General features: G+C 40.9%; 3 protein-coding genes across 6 annotated transcripts; 2 read left to right on the top strand and 1 right to left on the bottom strand.

Moving 5' to 3' along the window:
- The first annotated feature begins 7 nt into the window (after positions 1 to 7).
- On the top strand, positions 8 to 4551 carry LOC139819375 (cGMP-dependent 3',5'-cyclic phosphodiesterase). Of its 2 annotated transcripts, none has more exons than XM_071788663.1 (12): positions 8 to 454; positions 741 to 857; positions 1258 to 1505; positions 1585 to 1694; positions 1960 to 2099; positions 2188 to 2374; positions 2450 to 2652; positions 2727 to 2905; positions 2976 to 3240; positions 3320 to 3607; positions 3691 to 3836; positions 3903 to 4551. In XM_071788663.1, the coding sequence occupies exons 1-12, from the start codon at positions 365 to 367 to the stop codon at positions 4132 to 4134; spliced, it is 2205 nt and encodes a 734-aa protein (XP_071644764.1). In that variant the 5' UTR covers positions 8 to 364; the 3' UTR covers positions 4135 to 4551. The 2 variants fall into 2 exon arrangements, with proteins under 2 accessions (XP_071644764.1, XP_071644765.1); XM_071788664.1 differs by having other exon boundaries at positions 10 to 454; positions 2471 to 2652.
- Positions 4552 to 5574: 1023 nt separating this feature from the next.
- On the top strand, positions 5575 to 9747 carry Incenp (Inner centromere protein). 3 transcript variants are annotated; one of them, XM_071789071.1, is made up of 8 exons: positions 5575 to 6274; positions 6386 to 6566; positions 6711 to 7465; positions 7555 to 7731; positions 7807 to 7994; positions 8069 to 8462; positions 8549 to 8675; positions 8764 to 9747. In XM_071789071.1, the coding sequence occupies exons 1-8, from the start codon at positions 5870 to 5872 to the stop codon at positions 8976 to 8978; spliced, it is 2442 nt and encodes an 813-aa protein (XP_071645172.1). In that variant the 5' UTR covers positions 5575 to 5869; the 3' UTR covers positions 8979 to 9747. The 3 variants fall into 3 exon arrangements, with proteins under 3 accessions (XP_071645172.1, XP_071645171.1, XP_071645170.1); XM_071789070.1 differs by having other exon boundaries at positions 6386 to 7450; XM_071789069.1 differs by having other exon boundaries at positions 6386 to 7465.
- Wdy (WD repeat-containing protein WDY) lies at positions 9521 to 15255 on the bottom strand. Its single transcript, XM_071789086.1, has 19 exons — positions 15120 to 15255; positions 14944 to 15037; positions 14778 to 14882; positions 14495 to 14686; positions 14138 to 14249; positions 13929 to 14065; positions 13644 to 13838; positions 13167 to 13374; positions 12876 to 13081; positions 12229 to 12429; positions 11911 to 12155; positions 11308 to 11565; positions 11139 to 11219; positions 10803 to 11062; positions 10456 to 10696; positions 10209 to 10383; positions 9943 to 10143; positions 9744 to 9832; positions 9521 to 9656 (listed from the first exon to the last, which is right to left on the bottom strand). Exons 1-19 carry the CDS (start codon positions 15146 to 15148, stop codon positions 9557 to 9559), a joined length of 3129 nt encoding a protein of 1042 aa, XP_071645187.1. The 5' UTR covers positions 15149 to 15255; the 3' UTR covers positions 9521 to 9556.
- Positions 15256 to 15384: the final 129 nt, after the last annotated feature.

The following is a 15384-nucleotide window of genomic DNA, read 5'->3' as shown; positions in this document are numbered from 1 at the left end:
ATGCAGTCGGAGTCGCGCGCGATCGCCGCCTGTCAGTGGTGAATCCGTTTGACGCGGTGCTCCTGTCGCTCCTGGGTTCGTCGACGACCGCGCTTCCCCTCGTCGTCAACCCTGGCCACGATCGGCTGCGGTTAATCGCGCGACGGGAGACGGGACTCACGCGGGACCAAACCAACCGCCGCGCGCAGTTTCAACTCGGTTTTTCCAACGGTGTCCACTCCGATGTCGGCCCACGCGAAGGGTTGCGACGGGACGATCGATGTCGCCGACGTTGTTCCCGTCGCGCCGCGTCCCATCCTGAAATGATTCGCGCGGGAGTCTCGGTGGGTGCAGAGGAAGACCACCCGATTCGCGATCGGCCGTGATGGGCACGAACCCGACGAGGATCCTCGCGCTGATCGAGCAGCTGTGCGACCTGCCGTACACGGAGGTGCAGCGGCGGCTCAACAAATATGTACGTACGAAAACGTCGAACTTTCTGTACGAAATCGCAACGCACCGGATGCCCGATCGCAAGGATCGTGACACCCGCCACCGGGATCTCGCGCCGGTCGACCAATGGTGGCGCGACGCCACCACGAGCGATCGCGGTCGTCTGCTAGGTCGGATGACAGAACACCGGCTGGCTCGCTCATTTCTTCTTTTTTCCTTTTTTTTTGTAGTTGCCGAATTCGTTAATGTCATTTTCCTCCCAATTTCTTTCGTCGCCTCCTTTTTCAGTCTCGTTTTTTATTCCACAGGTGCAGGACGTGACGAACTCGAGGCTAGTCTTTCTCATATCGGTACAGGTAGAAACTGAGGAAATGGTTGTCCATGTGATAGGCGACGAAATTCTGGATAGAGAATTGAGATTTCTCGTAAGTGTCTCCGTCGCGACGATTTCCTGTATAGAATAAAATTTAAGGATGAGAGAGAGGAAAGTGTTAGACGGCACGATAATTTTAATTGAGTGCAAGGGCTATCCAAAATGACAAAATATTCATCTTCTCCAGTTTTGTTTACAGCACTTTGTTAGATATATTTAGACATTTGTTACATATCACACTTTGTTTGTGATAAGATTATAGGTCAGATTTTTTATTGATCAACCCAATAGGATAATTGTCATCCATTTAAATTTATATTCCTAGCTTGGCACACACATTTCCCGATTAATATCCCTAATTTATTGATTTGAAAAACGAATGTGGTAGCATCAATTTTCGCCCGATATATTTTCTGTGAGTTACGAAGAACAGAATTAAATTTGTTTTGCAGATACCAAACAGTGTTTTGTACGAGGCTGTGATAAACAAAACGTCATTAGCTCTGAACGTTGCGCAACTCGATGGAGAATTATTGAGACACATTAGTAGGATAACCGACGCGACGTCGCAATCCTTCTTAACAATCCCGATACAGCATCCTTTCAAGCATTATACGGCTTTGCTCGTGTGCCTGGTAGATTACGTGGATGGGGATGAAGCTCGACACGCTTGTACAGAGCTAGTTCAAGAATGCTTTAGGTATCGTATAATGCAATTGTTATGTACTGTGCAATTGCCAATGGAACGTAATTTATATTGAATGAAAAAAATATCGCAGGTTTTGTCTTGGATACTTGCTCAGTTCGTTGCGTTGTTACGAGGAAATTCGCGTGAAACAACAGTGTCAAAAATTACTAGCCGTTTCTAGGAAGCTCTTCACGTATTTGGGTATGAATCAGCTCCAAGTACAATATGTATATCCGATATATTAGGGCTCAGACACAATGAGAAAAATAAGGAATAAGATAAAGGAATAAGGAATAAGGCATGTTGCATCTCACTTTAATGTACGTGTACTGAAGTGAGATGCGACATTCCCTTATTCCTTACTCCTTTATCTTATTCCTTATTTTTGTCATTGTGTCTGAGCCCTTATACTCCAAGATATTTAATCTCTATACCATCTTTTATTTATCTTCCAATTTAAATCTAGGAGACTTTTCTGATCTCCTGCGCGAGATTATGGCGGAGGTCAGAAATTTGACGAACGCAGAGAGATGCTCTTTATTCCTTTTGGATCCTGATCAACAAGATTTGGTCGCCAAAGTGTTCGATGGCATTTCCACGGGAGAAGTAGGTAACTTGCGCAGTTAATTTCACATGCAAATGGATGAATGTTTTGTAATTTAACTCGACGTTTTTATTCTTTTAACGTTCCTAGGCTATAAGCGAGATGAGAATACCTATTGGACAGGGTATAGCCGGTCATGTTGCGACCACCGGTAAATTACTCAATATTCGAGACGCTTACAATCATCCCCTTTTTTATCGCGGGATAGACGAGGCGACGGGATTTAGGACTAGAAATATTTTGTGCTTTCCAATACGGGACGAGAAAGGGATTGTTGGTAAATTAGAACATACTGGGTTAAACGTCCTGCGAGAATGTTGCAATTAAAATAAATTGTAATAAAAACCTGAAGATGTAAAGAGTTATGTTTTAGGAGTGGCTCAATTGTGCAATAAAATAAACGGTTTGTATTTCGATGCCTTTGACGAACAAATCGCGACAGCGTTCAGTATCTATTGCGGTATATCGATAATGCATAGTATCGTTTATAAAAAGATGCAGGATGCTCAAGCTCGAAATAAGCTCAGTAACGAGATAATGATGTATCACATGAAGGTAAGTCATTTGTCGGACAAACGATATATTTTATAATCGATTAATGGATTACGTAGAGGGATTTCTCTTTGTAGGTGGAGGAATCTGCTGTGCAAGCGTTGTTGAATTGCGGGGACGACCACAATATTAAAGATTTCAACAAATTTCACTTCAGTCCGAGGAACGTACCTTACAAACATATACCTTGCTACACTATTAAAATGTTTACAGACTTGAATTTCTTAAACCAAATTAAAATGCCGACCCTTACAAGGTACTGATGCGAAATACGAAGTGATGTATGATTCAATAAATTTTATTTTGTAACGTAACATAATTTTCAGATTTATACTGTATGTCAAGAAAGGCTACAGAGACGCACCTTATCACAATTGGACACATGCATTCTCCGTGGCGCACTTTGCATATCTGTTGATAAAGAATCTGCAACTTATTGAGGAAAATTACATGACCCCCTTACAGGCCCTGGTGTTTCTTGTGTCGTGTTTATGTCACGATATAGACCATAGAGGAACTAATAATTCATTTCAAACCGAGTGCGGCACCGTATTAGCGAGTCTTTACAGTTCAGAGGGATCTGTTATGGAGGTAAGACACGGAATGTCGACAGTTTTTTAAAGAATTTTCGTTCTCCAACTGAACAGATCTATTACTCTTTGTTTCATAGAGACATCATCTTGCACAAACAATGTGCATTTTAAACACCGAAGGCTGCAATATATTTGAGAGTTTGGACAGCAACGAGTACAGCGAAGCTTTGGATTTGCTGAGGAGCAATATACTCGCGACTGATCTAGCCTCTCACTTTCGTAGCATAAGGAATCAAGAAGAAATGATTCGCGGTGGATATAACAAAAATGATTCGAAACAGCAGAAGCTGTTATTCGAGATGCTTATGACTTGCTGCGATCTTAGCGATCAGACCAAAGATTGGAAAATCTCGAAGAAAACGGCGGTAAAATTCGCTTAACTTTAAATGTCCGATTTATTATACAAGTCCAATGATGGCCATAAATAAATTTTAATTTTCCGTATTAGGAGCAAATATTTGACGAATTCTTCTCGCAAGGAGATCTCGAGAAAAGCATGGGCAACGCGCCGGTCGAAATGATGGACAGGGAACGTGCGTCGATTCCTGATCTCCAAATACAATTCATTACTAATTTAGTTATTCCCGTCTTTACGTGAGTACATTCGATAATTTATTTGGATGATATAGACCTTGTTTTCATTTTACATTTATTTTCTAGTAACTTGTCGTTATTGTTCCCATCGGCGCTGCCCCTGGTCCGTACGCTGCAACACAATTGCTCATTATGGGAAGTAGCTAAGACCGTATTTCAAAAGTATTCGACGAATGGAACAAAGGGAATAGATATTTTGCTTGATCCGAACTTTGAAGTCGAGGTGCTTAAGATATTTGCTCAAAGAGGTCAATGTTCTGCGGAAAATCCTAGTGAGGCTACAGGAAGCGGACAGTAATTCGTAAGACAAACGAGTTTAAGAAAAGGCAGGGTTTAACGACGACGGTTCAATTTTGGAATTTGCACGTCCGGATTTCCGATGTAAAATAATATCGAGAATTGTTCCATTCGTAATAATGTGATAAATTTTTTGCAACTGCACTTTACTGTTAAAAAAAAAAAAGGAAACAAATTGCGATTTCACAGATTGATCTACTTTTCTGAGGATATATTTAAATTTTAAGCAATCGAAAATCAAAATGTGATTTTAAAAGCAATGAGCTTGTTTACATTTAACGAGAGAATAGATGTAGATAATTCGCATTTAAATAATGCAGGGTAGGACCAAGTGAATTATCATAACGTGTATTGTGCACTGCCAATTCAAATAATTTGCTGCACATTATATAACTGATAATTGTGATAAATTTAAAAAGTGCATTCCATAGTTTGATATGGATATGCAAAAAAATTTGTTCATGTCAGTGGATTCATGTGTTTACAAATTATATCAAACGATATATATACGTATATATTTATAAATATATATATATATATATATATATATATATATATATATATATATATATGATTTCAATTTGTTAATATTTGTTCTCAATTTTTATGTGTTTCTGAATGGATACCTATGTTATTGACGACAACAATTTAAATGTGATATAAATTAAAAGGTGCTGTTTACACACACTAGAAATGTAAATAAGAGAAAAAAAGAATTAACATTTATAAAAGGATGTAACAAAATAAAAAGATTGTCTAATTTTCTTTATTGCCCTTTCTTCGCGAATTTTTATTTTTATCTTTAGCGGGTACGCACGCTCCTTCGTTACGCAAGATTTAAATCTAGTTACTTTTTTCTAGTTACTCTTCCATCCACGCTCCCTGAGCTGCGTTCGAAAACGTCACCCGAGTGCACACAAGTATACTCCTTTCTCTTTCTATCTCAGCGAGTTAGAAGGAGAAAGGAGTGTACCCGGGTGACGTTTCCGAAAGCAGCCCTGGAAATGAGGTTTCTCAGTGAAAGGTATAGCATAGAGTGCAGCACCATATCAAAATTGGTAGTATTCCGCGCGAGTTTCAAACACCAATTGTTGACATATGGGAAGACAAATCAGTATTATAATAAAAATATTATGACTGTATGTCAATCGATAATGTTTGTTCGCATTCATTAATTGAAATAACTTTGTTACAATTTAGTTCGCCGGGTAAAAAGTATATTAGACATAATATATTAAGTACATTAGACATATTATACGTGGTGTTTGAAACTCGCGCGAAATACTACCAATTTTGATATGGTGCTGCACTCTATGTTAGCTTTCTGAGGAACCTCACAAGTCGCGACAACGATGCGTTCACGAACGCGGCCGCGGGGAGGTTGATGGCGGGTACAGATGTCGCCAGGGGCCTCGATTCAAATCAAACGGAAAAGTCGTTAGCCTCCGGGCGGCTGAGGATTCTGATTCGTCTCGATGTGCCCGCCAACAAGAAGAAACCGGCGCTCGGTGCCACTCGGTCCGTAGCCCGCCCGAATCGGCTGATCTCGGTGTGCTGCGTGAATATTATTATTATTATCATCGCCGTTCCCGCGAGCACGCCGCCGTGCCGTAATGTCGTCTGTATTCGCGCCGTCCGGGATATAGGTGTTGAATTTTGACACGCGCGTGCCTATATCGCGGTAACACACGCGGACGTACATACAGGAATCGTCACGAATTTACGCCCCCGGCACCATGAACGCCCGATCGAAGTCCGAGATCCGCGAGACCGTTCTCAATGATCTGATGGTCATCCACAATCGTCGCGTGGAACTGTCGAACCGTCTCAGGGAGAATCTGGAGGACAGTCTGTCCTACGTGCGGGAGCTCGCCGCGCAATTGTCACAGCCGTCGTCTGGGCCGCTCGTCCCGAAGACGCCGAAGATCCGGAAAAAAGCGGTCCAGCGTATCGAGACCATACCGGAGGACGAGGTGTTTCAGCAGGAACATCTTTCGCCAGCGAGCTCCGTGCAGTCTGTCAATGAGGAGGAACGAAAGGAGAATGAGGTTGTAGGGCGTAGAGCTAAGAGAGGAGCATCCAAGAGAGCAGCGGATAACATCAAGAAGCAAAGCCTCATCCTGAGTAATTCTGTAAAGAAAGTAAGTAACGATGGTTTTCTATGTTGTAATATGTTGATTGCAAGTTGTAGGATTTTATATTTGTTATTATGATATATAGCATTGTATAATGTACAATTTTATTAATATTAGATGAAGAGAGACAGTCAGATTAAAAGGAAGAAGTCAGCAGCAAGCAGTTCCGATGAAGATAACGATAGGATTTTCAAGTATAGCAGAGTAGAGGAAAGTCAAACGAGAAGAGTGACGAGGAAGCAATCCAAACAGATTGCTCAACCTGTGGAATCTACGGAACCTGTTGAAGAAGCTAAGGGTAAGAATACCAAGGAGGATGATAATTTTGAATCGCCAGTTCTACGACGCTCTAGTAGGGCAAGCTCCAATACGGCGAGCTTCAAGAGTTCTCAGAACAGGGAAGTGAATAATGTCGATGACACAATTGTTGCACCCAATGCAGATGATGCCGATGAACCGTCCATGTACGAGGATGCGATTGGAAAGCCTGTTCCAGTGATGAATTCAACTTTAAAGCACAGTCTCTTGCCACAGTTAAACGCCACAGTGGTATTGGAGCGTTTACCACAACAGCCAAATTTAAACGAGACAGTGGTGATCCAGAAAGCAGCGAGAAACAGCAAGAAGTCGAAGGAAAAGGAAAGTTCTAAGAAAACATCGCAAGACGTTGCGCAATCGTACAAAGCACCCGCACAATACAATGACTGTGATGAATTGATTACAGACGATGAATCGTCGCCTGAAACAAAAAAACTGAGAAAGCAACTTGGTAGGAAGAAGGTTAATAAGAAACAAGTCAAAGTCATGTCATCGACGTCCAGCGACGACGAGATTCCTAATACGCCGGTGAAAACGCGCGTCAAGGACGCAGTTGCGCCCGTGGCCGCGCAAGAAAGTAAAACCACGTACAAGTCGAACGCCTTATTTAGTCCTTACGCAAAGGAATCTGTGAAGAAGCGAGTCGAAGCGTTCGAGCAGGCGGTTATGTATAGCCCGAAATCGAAGGTCGACGTAGACGCTCCAACTAGAATAACCAGGACGAAAACTCGTGCAATGGCCACCGCGGAAATGGAGACAGAAACGAATGAGAAGAGCGTTGCGCAAAAATTAGCTCGTAAGTCGGTCGCGAAAGCTAAGAGGATCTCGTTAGCGAAACAAAAGAAAAACGAAGAGTTAAAAGAGGTAAAAGAATCTGTGGTTAGTTATATTTTACAATTATTTTAATCCTTTCGACTTTCTTTTAATGCTGGATTTCATTGACTAATGAACCGATTTTGCTTTTTCAGAACAAGGAACAGCTGCCAGAACGTATTAATAAATTGCTTCAGATTCAAACTGATAAAATAAACGTGAAGCAAACACAGCAGTTAAAAACGACACCTTTAAGCAAGCTAAAATTGATGCAGCCTACATTGTCTGTGAATCGTCTTCACACCCCTTTAAACACGCAGAATCTTTCGAATGTGAGATCAATGCAGAATTTTATTTCTTTTTAAATTGCACCGCGACATATCTAATTACGTGTATTTTAATTTCAGTATTCAAAAACTTTAACCGCCTCGCGTGCGAACATCATTACTAATGTGGAGTCTTTGATTTCACTCCCAAAAAGTACCACTAAAACCAATTCGGCGGAGAACCAATTAGACGAAAAGAAGCGGCCTGAGGAGGACGCGAGAAAAAAGAGAGAGGAAGCCTTGAGATTGCAGACGGAGGAGAAGAGAAGGTACATAAAAATTTCTTAACGTAAAAGATGAACAATTGTCGGAACGATATCTCGTATATGTGCTTTGTACGTAGGAAGCGGCAAGAGAAGGAGCTCAAGAACAAATTAGCGAGAGAAGCTAAGGAGAAGCAGGAATTGGAGAAACGGCAGAGAGCCGAGAGAGAAAGAGAGGAGAAGGCGAAATTAGCCCTTGCGATGCAAGAAAAGCAACGCGAGGAGATGGAGAGGAAGCGTCTCGCCCAATTGCAACGAGCCCAGGAGAAGGAAGAGCGCCGCAAACTGGAGGAGCAACAGAAATTGCAGAGGTTGCAGGAACAAGAAGAGGCGGAACGTTCGCTCGCCGAGCAAAGACGCCGGGAGCAAGAAGCCGAGAAACGTAGGGAAGCGGAAGCGAGGGCCCAACAAGCCGCCGCCGAAGCATTAAGATCTCAGCAAAAAACTCAACAGTTACTTGCGGCTCAAGCTAAAGTGAGTTGTCTTTTACCTCGAAGAAAATGACTCAAACTCTATTTGCTCGTATAACTGAATTGCTTATTTGATTTTTTTTTTTTTAGCATAAGCAACAAGCCAATAATAAGCATCAAGGTGCTACCGTGAGTTATGTGCTAGATAGTGAACCTGACGATGATGAATCAGATGATGAAAGCAGACCGAAACACGAGATACCGCATTGGGCACAGGGTATGTGCATTTTCTTTATGATATTTTAAATTATCGTTAAAATGAGAAAACAAGGAAAGATATATATGTATATATTTTTTAATTGCAGCACATGTTCGCAAAGCGCAACTCGCGATGCAACTACACATTCCTGACACAATAGTTTACAAGTTCTTCAATACTCGTAAGTGCACGCCAGATTTGACCGAATTGTTCCATGGCATAGATAGAAGTCGATTGAAGCGTACATCCAGTGCAATCTGGAAAACGCCGCCGCGTATTTCCATGATGGAAACCGAATTTCTTGAACCAAAATTGTCATAAATTTTAAATCACAGAAAATACTTGAGCATGAACATGATCGGAGGCATTATAGTTTAGTATTGTATGCATGTGCTATTAGCCGATGATGAAATGTCGTAATATTTAAGACAAATCGTTTTAATTTGAAATAAAAGTACACGAGGGCGCGTTGTTCATTGTTATATCCTGATGTTCACCGAGTGACAATAATGTATGTACGTAGCATCATTACAACTTGACGATTACTATGTTTACGCGAGCGTTACTTTTATAGTAACTTACGATAATTCCTCCGCGTAAACAAGTGAATTATCGTAAGTTACTACAGAAGTAACGCTCGCGTAAACGTAGTAAATGCTTAATTACTTATTTATATATCATCATTATTGTATTCGCTGAAGAGAGATTAAAGCCTGTACGTAATTAGATGATCGATTTAGTTAGTGAATAATTAGATCGAAAAATAATTGTTATATAAATATGAGTTCTACTAATCCAAGTAATCTAAATTAATATCTCATTTCGATTTATACAACGTGTAAAATATATATTGTTTTACTAACATTTAGCAAGAGAGTTTTTATAAAGTTCATGGAGAATTAACGTTGCATTAGACTTGATCTTGTGAAAGTGCCTTTGGCTCGTTCCGTCACATGAGAACGCAGTGGTTTTATTGCTCTTCTTAAATGTACCTTTTTACTGTAATTATAAATATTTTTAAAATATTGGACAAACATTCCCGTGCGATATCTTTTCAGTTTTCAAATAAAAATAAAAATTCATTACATAAGTTCCACTTTCTGTCCGAGCAAGAGTGTTTTCTGCGCCTCCACAGGTTTTAAAGAGTATGTTGGTAAATGCGTATAAATTGGTATCTACAATAATGAGATTTCTATAAGTTCAAATTATATCTTATATAACGATATATAATAAAGTAAATCTTGCAAAATAAATATTTTAATACAAAGCGTGTACGTGTACTCACGTATTGCAAAGTATTATCTAATCGCAGACATTTCTGATACGTTCTCTCAGGCAACTGTGACTCATAGTAATTCTCAAGCACAGAACCGTCTAATTCCTTCCCGTACAACATGTGTCGCTCCTCTTCGAGAGTTTCTTTCGGGATATCGATTTCCTCTTGCTCGATCTCTATCGGTACTCGTCTCATGCCACCGTGAAGTACCTGTGCATCGTCCCAATGATATACATTATACATTGCACATTTCCGCATACATTTTTTTAATTTACCTTTAAAGTGGTGGAACTGGCGAGTCCCCTAATGTCCGCTGGAAGCTTATAATCCTCGAAATATCTGTGCACGGGCACAGTGGGCAAAATCGTGGCCCAATCTCTGAACGTGCCCAGCATCGATATGTAACGACCTCCAAGGCTCCACAAACGTACCGTGCGATCCGCGCTACCACTGTTATTTATTTAAGTTTCTCTCAGTAAAGAAATGCGCCTATATATCAATCTTTACAACGATCCTGCGTACCTAACTATCATTCGCGCGCTAGAAATGACTTGAAGAGAAGTAATCCCCCGCGTATGACCGCGCACAGACGACAGCAGGAGCGGCAGCGTCTGATCTCGCACCGCTCTCTTCGCTCGTCCGTCTATTTTATCTTTCCACAAGAATGGAAATTCCAGTCTCAGTAGCGGCATACATATCTTCGGCGGATTCGGTAGCATGTAATTGGAGAGGAGCCAAACTTTTATGTACCCTACGCTGTGGCCTTCGAGGAAAAGTTCCAGGAGCAAAGTTGTGAACGATCGAGTAAAAATTGGCCTAGATAATCGCGAAAAGTTTAACATTCAATTGATTGTTTAGGAAGTCAAGACCTGTTACGAGAAATTGATTTTCGGAATCGGTGGCCAAGGACGTCGCGCAGTCGCCGACCGTGTGGATGACTGAGAAAGCTGCTAAGAATCCCGCCGCGGGATGATGCGTCCACACTTGCACCAGGCCGGAATCGAGCGCGACCAGCAGCGTGCCGACGTCCGGTTTCGCTTCTCGCGCGATTAGAAAGATTATCGCGCGCACCGCGGTCACGCGAACGATATTCAATGCTGACTCTTGATGAGCACACGGAGTCAGTTTTCTGTCTCACGAGGAGTCGGTTTAGAACACGCCTCGACAAACCTTTCTTTTGCAGCTATGAGGGCATTATAATTTACTTGATTTGCTGATCGACAGCTCTGCCGATCTTATCTGATTTTCTGGACTCTATCTGCGCGTTCGCCTTTCTCGCAATGTACCTATATTAAATCAATTGGCCTCTAATTGCATATTGTCGTCGTTTGCCGTGTTAATTGTTGCTCATGACGAATGCCAAATTGACGTCACCTTCTGCTAACGTCGATCACTTGGTACTTTCTAAAAGGCTGGCCCGTTTCGAGCCTCCAGAGAATTAGTTCCCCGTTGTACGTTCCGGTAGCCAGCAACTGTGGAAGTTTTGCGGCCGAACACAGAATGTCGTCGGTGTGACTGGTTATCCAATGTTTTTTGCACACGTCAGACTCGAAAGCCGCAACTTCTGTCACGTGTTTATTCCGGCCGCAGCACAAGATTCGATCTTCGTACCATACGACGTTCGTTATTTCGCTATAAAAAAAATATAAGAACGCGGCATAAAATGAGAATTTATTACTGCTCTTACTGCTCATTTAGTCGATATCGAAAAGTACTGTAACTGTATTGGATATTTTCACTTAGGATTACTTTTTAATGTTATTTTATCAGTAATATAAGAAAAAAACATTCTCTAATTCATGTAATTTTCTAATTCCAATTATGCGACATAAAATATCTTGAAGAAGAAAACTGTGATATAAATAATTTTTTTAAAAAGTCAGTTTTACGAGATTACAGTACTTTTTGTAATTTAATAAAATGCCATATATATACAATTTGTAAGAAAAAAAAGCAGTTATTTAACGTCCGCTGTACCATTGATGATCGACGATCATGTCGCGCACACAAACGCCGGTATTGTAATTCCACATTTTCAACGAACCGTCTCTGGCGCCGGTTACTAAAAATTGCTCCGAAACATCGAAACAAGCTGCGGTGATCTCGATATCGGCATGTTGTCCGTATCGCATAACACTGTGGGCGTGCGATATCAAACGTAAACGGCGTCCGCGCCACGGATCCCACACAATGATGCACGAATCCAATCCCGTAGAAACAATCTGCATACCGGTGGAATAACAAATATCGTCGCTTTAACAATTTTTATCAACGATTTTTTTATAAGAGAGTCACCACTTGGAACAGCTGAGTATAGAGAACACAGCTGACGCCCTTGGTGTGCGTGTAGCCGTCCGAGATTTCCTCGTTAATCACATTCTCGCATACGAGGACAGCTATCATCATGCTGGCGATGATCATCGTACGAGTCAGCGTGTTGAACACTATGGTCATCGGGGCGTATTCGCTCAGCTCACTCGGCAATTTGTTGTACGTCTGTTTGTGAAATATATCCGTGTCATTATATTTGTTAAGGTAGTTCTCCGGTTTTTGTACTAGAGAAAATCGATTTTCTATAGATTTTCTTGAAACAGTGAATATACGTTAATTTAGGTGTGCTTTATGCGTAGTATAAACTTCAGTACCTCTTGCGGTATAAAAAATCAAGATACTAAGCCTCAAAGTTTCAACTTTTACTAAATTTTGGTAAAAATTGAAACTCAGTAGAGGCTCAGTATCTCGATTTTTATACCGCAAGAGGTACTGGAAGTTTATACCACGCATAAAGCACACCTAAATTAACGTATATTCACAGTTTCAAGAAAATCTATGGAAAATCGATTTTCTCTAGTACAAGGACCGGAGAACTACCTTAAAAGATAAACGAAATAAAATATGCAACAGAAAGAAGAAGAAGAAGACTATCCCGTAACTTCTCAAACCTGAATGCAGCTATGAGCTGGGACGTCCCACACTTTTACGCATCTGTCTTTCGACAGGGAATAAATGCGCTTGCCGGCGTCTATTACGACAAGCGCGCAGATGGTCGAACGGTGCCCCGACAGAACGGCATTCGCCTTCACGGGGACAAACGGATTCCAAATGCGAACCACGCAGTCTGGCCCACCCGTCACCAGTATGCGACTCTCTGAAAAAGTCGTTATATCTTTCATTTACGTTTAACATCTTGCAAAATCGACCGATTGATCCGCGGCTGCAAAGCGAGAAGATACCGTCGCAGAGCGTAAAGCAGGATATTCCCATGAGAACTTGAAATTTATATTGCGTCCTCGCGCCACTCGCATCGAAAACGCACAGGGAACAAACGGAGCACTGACTGCTCGATACAAACGCGCGTAGGCTCCCGTAATAAGCCACCTGGCTCGTCCAGTTTGTATGTATGTTCTTAAACTCTGTGACGTCAAATCCTTGCAGCTCTCCCTAATTGCGATAATCTTTTAGATTTAGAAGAATGATAAGCATGTCTGATGTATATTTCATTAAGATACCCAGTTCAAGCAAGAAGCTAGCAGATTGCCAGCAGAAGCTGAGAAACATCTGTTATTTTGTAATTGTTTAAATGAAACTGTTTAAATGTCATTTAAACAGTTACGGAATGGATAATCTCGATTTCTGCAATCAACTTATTGTAAATGCCGGCATTCAGTCGACGGGATTTGTAACGGCTACTTCGCTAATCTTTAGATTACTTTAATGACATTGTCGTAACGAAGAACGATCGTGTCGCATGCGGTATGTTGCTTGAAAGGTCCTCTGTCCGTAGGATTAAAGGCCATGATTGTGACGGATCCACTCGTATCGCCCAGCACGATGTAGGAATTCTCGTTCCTGTCTGTACTGAAGTAATAATGCATACAAACGACTGCATTTTGCAAACTGGATATCTAGAAATGTCATTCACCCATTAATTAAAAGTATATCAGTAGCGGATAGATGATTGATATAGTTTTACGAAATCTGGACCAGTCGCTAACCAGTATACGAAGATCAAACTTTTTCGCCGATACGTCGTAAAATCTCAAATCGCATTCCGTTGAACTCGTGCACACTACCTGAACATCCGGCAGCACGATCATGTCAGTTATAACAGTAGATTGCACCTTTAAGTATGCTGCAAAAAAGTGATAACGATAGAAGCGTCAGCTGAAGGCGAGAAAGAGAGAGGTGCTAATGAAGTACTAACGATTCTTGGATTGCACAGTACGCTCGTACTCGAGATCTAGCGACCAGTAATTAATCACTCCCTCTCGGCTAACGGTCAGATAACAACCTCGGCGAAAACTCGTGCTTCTGTCCTAAAAATTGACATAATGGAGCTTTACCATAAAAGAACACGCTTGCAGGCAGAAAGTTATTTTTTTCGGAAGAGATAATTTTAATTGATGCAAAAGCCGATCGACTCCTTTAAAAACCAGTTTTCCAACACATTGCGGAATGTCAAAAAATATAAGATATTGTTTGATACATGACAGTCAGCTTCCTATAAAACTGTAGAGTTGATCGACTCGCGCATCAGATCCTTTAAATATTGAACGCATACCGGCAAAACTTCTGGACAAAATGTAATTTTGCATACGGGAGTGCGATGACGGGTTCTGAGTAATTTCGGTAAATCTGTTAACGGCGTTTCCAACATTTGCGATTTCACGCTAGTGTCTATGTCCCGAAATTCTATCAGCAAGTAAGTAATGAATTCGTCCCATGTCACCTTGTCATCAAGTCTTGTATCTATCTGGAATTGGCAATTATACATTTTGAAAGGTATTCGAAGGAAAATTGTAGAAAACGCACTTTTGAAGAAATTTGAGGAACAATAAACTGACTTTCTTGAAGAAAACCTGGAACTCGTACTGTGACATTCTTATCTCGAGAATGTCGTGGAACGCATCGTATAATTGAGAAGAGTTCATTATTCCATTCTCCGTTGCCTGAACGAGCCCATTTTTGTGAAATAAAATCAATTGGGGAGAAAGACATTTAGTTACATACCAAAAAAGCATTGTGTAAATGTATCAAAGACTGCTCGGTGCATTGTTCCTCTATATTTTTCGTCTCGAAAAACCGTTCGAATGCTTCTCGTATGCTACAATGATTATCATACACATAATAAATATGTACAAATTATAAATTGTCACGATAATAATCGGCTCTTTTTTTACACTAACCTTGGATGATTTTTACCAACAAATGCCATGGCAATTACAATTTTTTAATAAATGAAAAAATGATTGTAATCATTCAAGTAGATCAAAATCATATCAGGAATACATTTGACAATTTTATTCGTTCATGTCGTTAGCGCTGAAAAAACGTTATAAAGACTTATCCCAGTATATGTCATCTCGCATGTGATTAAAAACAAATACCAATCATATGTGTACTATTGCATCGATTACTACCTTTACATTTTACGTCGTCGTTACGAAAGAA

This window comes from Temnothorax longispinosus, chromosome 9, assembly GCF_030848805.1.
Source record: "Temnothorax longispinosus isolate EJ_2023e chromosome 9, Tlon_JGU_v1, whole genome shotgun sequence".
Taxonomy (NCBI): Eukaryota; Metazoa; Arthropoda; class Insecta; order Hymenoptera; family Formicidae; genus Temnothorax; species Temnothorax longispinosus.
Note: the sequence above shows the minus strand (reverse complement) of the source record. Positions and strands in the feature narration are given on the sequence as shown.